Here is an 8,163-nt window from a genome sequence, read left to right as displayed (position 1 = left end):
ATCGGAGAGACCCGATGCCACAGCAGCATCCTGCGTCCAGTCCCACCCCCCCTGGGGACAGTCAAACAACACAATGCTCATCCACTCATTGCACTGGTGTCGGAAACACCTGCACTGCGATGAAATCCTCTCATGGTCTACGAATCAGACGTTGGATCAGCTCAGACATCGGCTCCAACCCAGTGCTGATGGCTGCACAAAAACCTGTTAACCTTTCCAAATATACCATTTAATCAAACTGAAACGTGTAGATTAATACTTTCAGCTTCTCCTTCCACCAGTGCTGACTTATCACGTTAATAAATGTTGTCATTTATTTCAAAATGTATTCATCATTATGAGAAATGCAAATGCCACTTGATGTCTTGTCTACATTTTGTATATAAAAAATAAAASGTGTGCATGTGGTGGGTCTCTACCACGTCTGTACAAATGAAGYACAGTGGCCGGTCCGTTCAAACTAACAGAAGGGTGTCAATCTTGTCTTATGCCCTAAAACTAGTGAAGGGCAGATAAAGCTTTTCTGGAGATTTGTGTAAGAAAAAGGCTCATTACTCAAAGCTTTTTAACACAGTTCTCTTTGGCACCTTCCTATGGCCAAAACTAAGAAGAGCAGCTTGAAACTACATGAAATGAACTGCTTCATCATAGCAGCTTTATGTCTGATATCACTCATTTTGATGCTTAGAATGCATTTTTGTGAGTGAAAGAATAAAGTTATAATTATTTGATGAATAAACTTTAAAAATGTGCCATGGCATAATGCCCCTTTCCTTGGGACCTAAACATTTGKAAACACAACCGATTACATCATAATTTTCTGTAGTGCAATGAGATGGACTTGCAGTGATATGACACACTGCAAGTTCTCTGCCTCCATGACTTCATGTACTCAAAGAGCTTATGTTTACTATAAGATTGTATTGTAGCCTAGCTTGTAATTATAGTGGGGTAAAACTGCTTTTTAGCTGCTAAATTAAAAACAAGGCTGTCGGTCTCCATGCCTCACCGTGTTTCTCTCTGGTTTGTTGTAGTTTGTGCAAATTTGCCACCAAAACACCACARAAATGTGGCCGATTTACTTACACATGAACCCTTGAATCAGGTACCAAAGCAGTGGAGTAACTTCAGATCTTTCAAAGCTTCAAACGTCATTGATCAAGTGAAATTTACCAAACTAATCAAGCTCCAAGCTTCTGAAAGTGCTTTTTTAAAATACATGCTCCAAAGCTTCAGCAAAYGGCTAATCACTTTAAAAGAAAACCCCTTTCCCCCCTCTCTGTCTTCCCCTTTTTATTTCTTAGTGTAGGGACTGGGAGGGGTGAACTCCAGCATCAGGTGTACCAGATGTATGATCTCTAACCTCTGTAGCACGAGAGCAGGGCTGTAAATCACCAGCTTTATCAAGACACATTATTACATCCATATGTTTGGATGACGATTCGATATTCCTTGACATCACATTCTGTCACGATGTTTTCTATTCAATTCATGTCTGCCATTGATATGCCATAACATATAACCATCTAACACAATGACTGTTAGATGTGTATATGATATCGATTCCCATCAAGCATATGATGATACAGATCTATTTTAATTTYGCCTCGATATAACTGAATCATGAACCATTSAAATCGATATATAAATATAGATCGATGTATTGTTAYACCCCTACATGAGCCCCATGAACATTTAGCATGCAACGCCTTCTTTCAGTTGGCCTCAGGACACCGTGGAGGCTGTCTTTACTGGGATGCCAAACCATGGGTTCACAGAAGTCTTTTGTTTTTAACACTACGTACATTTTGTCAACAAACTTAAACTTTGTAAAGTGAAGTGAGGAAGACCGCAGTTATTTTATAAAGCCAGAGCAAAACACGTACGGACTAAATTGCGTCGACTTGGATAGAGAAGGTGGAAAACGATTGGACAGCTTCAGCAGTTTTCTGTGCATCTTCCCAGTCTTAGGTCCAGGTCAGTTCCTACGTTTTTTTGCGTACGTAAATTTTGTAAATTTTTGTGAGCATCAAAATGGTCTCCAAATGATAACGTTTCTGGTAATAACTTTTGAAACAATTTATCGTCCAGCAAAATGAGTTATCGTGACAGGGCTAGGCRTGTTGCAGCACACCTGGAGCTATAATCAGCTTCTCACCTGTGAGTATGAGGATGTTGTGTCAAAATGTCAAACCATAATCTTGCTTGTATTCCCAACATAAATCAGTTTATTCTGATGCCACTGGTTTACAGATCCACCTGGTACTTTTGTTTTATTCCAAAGTCAAAATGTGTCAAGAGTTTGGATGAACTTTATCAGTCGTGACAACATTCAAGCTAACAATGTTTTTGTTAATTACACAGAGTGAGTCAAAAGTTTCAGGACACCCTTTTATTTCAGAAAGACAAGCAAAATGACATATCAGAATACCACAACAAGTAATGGTTGAAGGGGGCTATTTTTGGAAAAATTAGCCCTTGATAAAATATGGCGGCTTTCAAGATGGTGGCCATGTTCTGGACATAGCATAAAAAACAGCCCCCGTCACTCAGTACATGCTGGGATATTCAGAAATGTCCTTTTTGCTTGCCTTTCTGAAATCAAAGGGTGTCTTGAGACTTTTGACTCCCTGTAGGATGATAGTCAAAGAAAACAAAACAACCATCAATAATCAAACATTTGGAATGCCACTAGCAGCTTAGTGAATTAACTTCACATCGTACACCGTCAGACATTTAAATCATACTTAACCTGATCTCTTTCCATCTTGATCTAGTTTTAACGCGGGCACAGAAAACTGTGTTCTTTTACTTCGTTAATAATCTAATCATATCTGAGAGAAAGATGAAGTTGCACAGCTGATGATCAACTGAGGTTTTACAGTTCAGTGACAGAGTATAACTTTAAAACTGTTGGATATTGTCCACATAGAAAGTTCTGATGACTTCATGTCCTCGAAGCATCTGGAGGTGGAGGTGTGAGAACAGGACTGTGGGAAAATGACGACGGAGTCTCGAGCCCGAGTTCTCCATCGCCCAAGGAAACGTCACATCCAATCCCACTTTGCGACTCAAAGGYCTCATCAGTTCTAGGGGGCTTTGGCCACGCCCACCAACGCCGGCCTGAGGGTGCGGCCGTGAAGCTTGTAGCCCACTTTTGTTACGACGGCGACGGTGCCAGGCTCTTTACCTTCCACTGGGACCTGGAAGAGAGCTTCGTGCTCGTACGGATCGAACTTCTGGCCTACGGGGTTGAGCCTGACCAGGCCGTGCTTGGTGAACAACTTCTGGATCTGGACCCCGGTCATCATCAGGCCGTCGTACAGGTTCTTCAGGTGAGGGTTCTGGCTYGACACCTCCTCTTTGGGTACGCTCTCTGTGGCCTTCTCCAGGATGTCGGCCACCTCCAGTAGATCTTTACAGAAGCTCTGGATTCCTGAAAAATTCCAAATGTTGGATTAATATTCAACAAATCTTCATCTCAGACTTTTAAATTAGATTAAACTCAAACTTTGCTTTTCTGTGTGAGATTAACGTATTCCACAAATATTATTAGTTGACTTGAATGACAGAAACTGGCATTTTGTGTCAATGTAACCTTACCATCAGCTGATAAACTGAACTGAGCCTCAAAGCACCACGACTTCAAGATAAGAAGTTTTTTTCTTTTAAAATCTAACTCCCTCAGGCTGGTGGTTGGTGGGCGTGCTCATTTTACACAAGTGCAATAAAAAGAACGGCAGAAAAATGCAATCAGCGAAGCACCTCTACGGTTTCTAAATACGCCCGTTTAAAGCTCTGTCTAATCAAAATAAAACATACACTGATATTTGTTTGTCAAAAAAAAATCAAATACATTTTAAAATCTGATCCTTGCAAATTAATTAGAAGTACACTAATCCAACAGCTTAAATAATTAAAGTATAAATTTTAGAAAAAGTTGCTCCTTCATGACATCTAGTGGTGGAAATATGCAACTGCAAACCTACAGACACCATTCTATCAGAAAATGTTTTATGAGATTAAAGTCATAGTTAGGGGTGTCCCGATACCGATACCAGTATCGGTATCGGGACACCCCTAGTCATAGTACAAGTAAAAAGTCATATTGTAGCCTTTACATGGAAAAAGCACTCAGTTATCACTGCATTAAAATGAGGAATGTTGAGCAACCTGTGAAGTTGCCTTTTTTTTAGTATTGCTTAAAATAAATAGTTAATCTTTTAGCACATCAGCATCAAATTATCAGTAGCAGGACTTGGAAATTGTGAAAATGACTATATGATAAACGCAGATGCGTTTAGATGCAATGACAAATTTAGTCATAATGTAGCTAATTTGGATGAAATCATATTAATCCAACAGTGACCCAGGTCATCATGGAGTACTGTATAAACACACACACATGGCTGTACACAGCAGGTGTGGGGAAAAATAAGGAGGAAATGAGGAACGGAAAATGGACACGTCATGTAAGATTATGACTTTTTTCTCGTAATATTACAACTTTAATCTTGTAATAAAAATAATCTTGTTGTGTGGCCCTAATACTCAGTCGTAAAAAGAAAATAGAGACTTTTACCGTATAATTTAGCATCCTCCACCATCCTTTGACTCCTTGTCCTCAGGTTTTCTGTGTCTGCTAAAGCCCTCTTGTATTTATCCTGAAAAATAAAGACAACAAATTAAAGAAACTCTATATTCTGTGCAAATTTTTTATATAGCTCAAGTTTATTATATCAGTCAAGGTTGTCAGTTTTTTTAAATGTTACATTTAAGCTAAGGTCATTAATGACAGCAAAAATCCCTAATATGTCTGTCATTATATAAACTGGTTAAACTGACATGATGTGGTTTCTTGCAGTTTAAGGTTTGTTTCACCTGCATGAAGAGCTCCTTTGACCGCATGTTTTCTTCACAGCAAAATCTTCTRAATGTTAACAGTTCTTRCAGTTTGTGTGAGAAAATCCTGRCTCCGGTGAAGATGATGCTAAAATAAACTGCAGGGTCATTTCTTCCWTGACTGAGCTCTGTGGCAGAATTTTATTTTTCTCATTAAAGCCCCTGTCACGCTGTTTTAGACAACTTAGKCCAGCTTATGAAAAGGCTTTTATGTCTAAATTACTAATAGAAGTTAGATATTTGATCAGTTTGTTATCATTACATKTACTCATCAAAAAGAGGCGTCCAGTTGATTCTTTTTATTTCATCTTTAACGTAGATGTCCTTAAAATAGTCATAAGTTGGCATAAGTTGTCTAAAGGGCTCGACACACGGGAGGCGACGTCGCTCGCTCTCCATTCATTTCCTATGGAGCCTGTGCGGTGAGGCGACAATCGCTCACCCTCCTCCAGCTAAGCAACCGGCGAAAATAGTGCACGTGAAATTTCGCGCTCGTACACGTAGACGTGCACACGCGAGCTTGCGACGCGACATATGAAAGTTGAAAAATGTTCAACTTTTGTCGCTGTCGCTTAGCGTACAACCAATCAGTGAGGGTTTCATTGACTGACCAATGAGAGGAGAGTATGCTACACACTACAGTTAGCTAACACTTTCACTAAGTGATTACTAAAAAGCTTTGTGGGAATTTATTGGCACCAGGGTGAAGTTTATGGTAAGTTTTTCCTCATAAAACTGTATCTTGATGTGTGTTTGTTTTTCATTATCATTAGCATCGCAAGATTTGTTTAGTTTACACGTCCGTGATGCACACGCGCCTTCAGAGTCAAGAACCAATCAAATATTGTGAAGACAAGCGACCTGAGAGCGCGATTCGCAACGCTGCGATCGCTATCGCGTCCCATGTGTCGGATTTTCACCCTGGCTGCGATAACAGCCGTTAATCGCTGTAGTTTGTCGCTGCCCGTGTGTCGAGCCCTTAAAACGTTATAGTGTGGGCCTTAAGCATAAACTGTTTCTCCTCAGCTGTACGCAGATAACTTGAATAAAACCAGAGGTAAACCTTACATTTAATCTMCAATTACTAGTACTGTGCACATTTTAAGAAGAATAATTAATTYACTGAATTAGACACTAAAATAACCAAACACAGTGCAGTCTAGGCTAACAATTTGAACTGCCATCTTGGTGGGTGCTACAGTTTGTGACACTAACTACAAAATGGTTTATTATTATTATTATTATTATTATTATTATTACAGTTGTGTGTGTCGGACTAAAATTATGATGCAATTCGTAGTGTGTTGTGTCTGCATTTTGTCGCCACTAACCGACTGGGTTAAGTAGGAGGCTCGTTACAGAATCCTTGTCTTCCATTTTCACAGTATGTATGATATACTGAATGTTTGTTCAAGTACAATAAGACTGTTTCTTGAAGGGGTTAATAATACACTGCTCAAAAAATAAAGGGAACACTTAAACARCGCACGCTAAGTCCAAGTAAATCAAACTTTTGTGAAGCACATTCAACTCTGTACAGAACAAAGTACTCAGTGAGAATATTTCATTGATTAAGATCGGGAGTTAGCGTGCGTTGTTTAAGTGTTCCCTTTATTTTTTTGAGCAGTGTATGTGACTTCCATGTGTAATCAGTACAGAGTGATACATGCAGCACCCCACAAAACTGCAGTCAAAAAACTAACTTAGCTCCACCAGTGTTTCTCTACTTAAATGGATTTATTCAGCTGGTGTTCACTGAATCAGAGGTAGGGTCCACCCTGACCATGCTGCCAGTCCATCAGTCTRTCAACAGTAAAGTGTAGCAGAAGAAGAAGATCATGCTGACTTACTGTCATCTCCTTTAGCTGCTCCTCCAGCTGGCTCTTCTCCTCCAACAGGGCTTTCTCGGCTGCTCCCTGCTCCGTCTTCTCAGCCTCCTCCTCSGGCCCGGGGCCATTCTTCTGCTGGGTGGCTGTGCACAGCAGCCGTGGAGATGTCCTGGATGGTGAAGACACACAAAACAACAACTCTTATCTTTAGATTCCATCAGAACAGCTTTACTTTACGTCCACAAACACTAAGGATATTATATAAGGACTGTAAAAGCTGCTCTCAGGATCTAAATGAGTAGATTTGGTGTCAACATAATCCAACTTGTGTTGAAGCTTGTTTCACTGTATGACGACTTGTGTCATCATCTCCCTCCGGCCAATAGGGTTGCGTGAAGATATGACACCCAACTCATTCATAAAGTCCTCCCTGCCTCAACATAAAGCTACACTTAAACTAGACAGCGTTAAGTTACACACAAGATTAGTCACATGGTGTAACTCTGAACGTAGATTAGCATCTTCTGCGTCCAGCTCCCTTACTTCCACATTATGTCATTYGTTTATTCCTAATGACATGCCAAATGTCACAGACTGTACTGTGAGCGGGCTAAAGTGTTTTAGCTCACCGCCAAAAGACTAGACTTGATGGTTTATTCCTAACGTAAAGGTCAACCAGCAGGCAAAGAAGCTAACAATGCTAACCGGCTAACCACATGATTAGCCGTCATAAAACAGAACTCCCGCTCAAACAGAGAGCACGTTCTTCCTTTAAAAACCATCAAATCCGTTTAAATCAGTTTAGCAGACTCCGCTCACCTCATCAGTGCAGGTGAAGCTACAAGCGAGTAGCTCTGTCTCACCGCTCGTATACACCAGCTCGCCATTTTCCAAGTGTTAAGTGTAAAACTCTGCGGTGACACACGCTGACGGGCCGCACGAGCCTGATGAGAGGAAACGCGTCCTCTGAGCCAATCAGATCTGAGTACGAAGGTACGCAGTCTAAACTGACCAATCAGATTTACCAAAGCGTCTGACGTTCATGTTAAGTTTGGTTGAGGTGAAGTCAAAGGTGATCGCTGCACATGTGACCAAGGACAGATATTTTTTCTTTTTTTTGTAACGTTTTGTTATGCAACCCTCGTGCTTTTCGACTAAGAGATTACTGCGTTTGATATTGATAAAAATATACACATAAATAAACAATAAAAAGCGTTAACAAGATTTTAAAATTCAGCTTAATATCAAAGCAAATCTCTATCAAAAACATAAACAAAATAAAACAAATCTAGGCTTAAGAAAAGCATAAGCCTAACCATACCTCCAACCCCCCCCCCCCCCACAAAAAAACAAAAAAAAAAAAAAAAACAAAACAAAAAACAATCATGATTATTTAATGATGCATAATGAGTAAAATAAGTTTTTGAAGTTC

General features: G+C 40.0%; 1 protein-coding gene across 1 annotated transcript; it reads right to left on the bottom strand.

Annotated features, from left to right (window-relative positions):
* Nucleotides 1-2,205: 2,205 nt before the first annotated feature.
* grpel1 (GrpE-like 1, mitochondrial) lies at nt 2,206-7,676 on the bottom strand. The gene is made up of 4 exons (XM_014017241.1): nt 7,551-7,676; nt 6,753-6,900; nt 4,583-4,664; nt 2,206-3,436 (listed from the first exon to the last, which is right to left on the bottom strand). The coding sequence occupies exons 1-4, from the start codon at nt 7,616-7,618 to the stop codon at nt 3,090-3,092; spliced, it is 645 nt and encodes a 214-aa protein (XP_013872695.1). The 5' UTR covers nt 7,619-7,676; the 3' UTR covers nt 2,206-3,089.
* Between the last annotated feature and the right edge of the window lie 487 nt (nt 7,677-8,163).

This window comes from Austrofundulus limnaeus, unplaced genomic scaffold (assembly GCF_001266775.1).
Source record: "Austrofundulus limnaeus strain Quisiro unplaced genomic scaffold, Austrofundulus_limnaeus-1.0 Scaffold164, whole genome shotgun sequence".
Classification (NCBI taxonomy): Eukaryota; Metazoa; Chordata; class Actinopteri; order Cyprinodontiformes; family Rivulidae; genus Austrofundulus; species Austrofundulus limnaeus.
The sequence above is the reverse complement of the archived record's forward strand: the minus strand, read 5'-3'. Positions and strand labels throughout refer to the sequence as shown.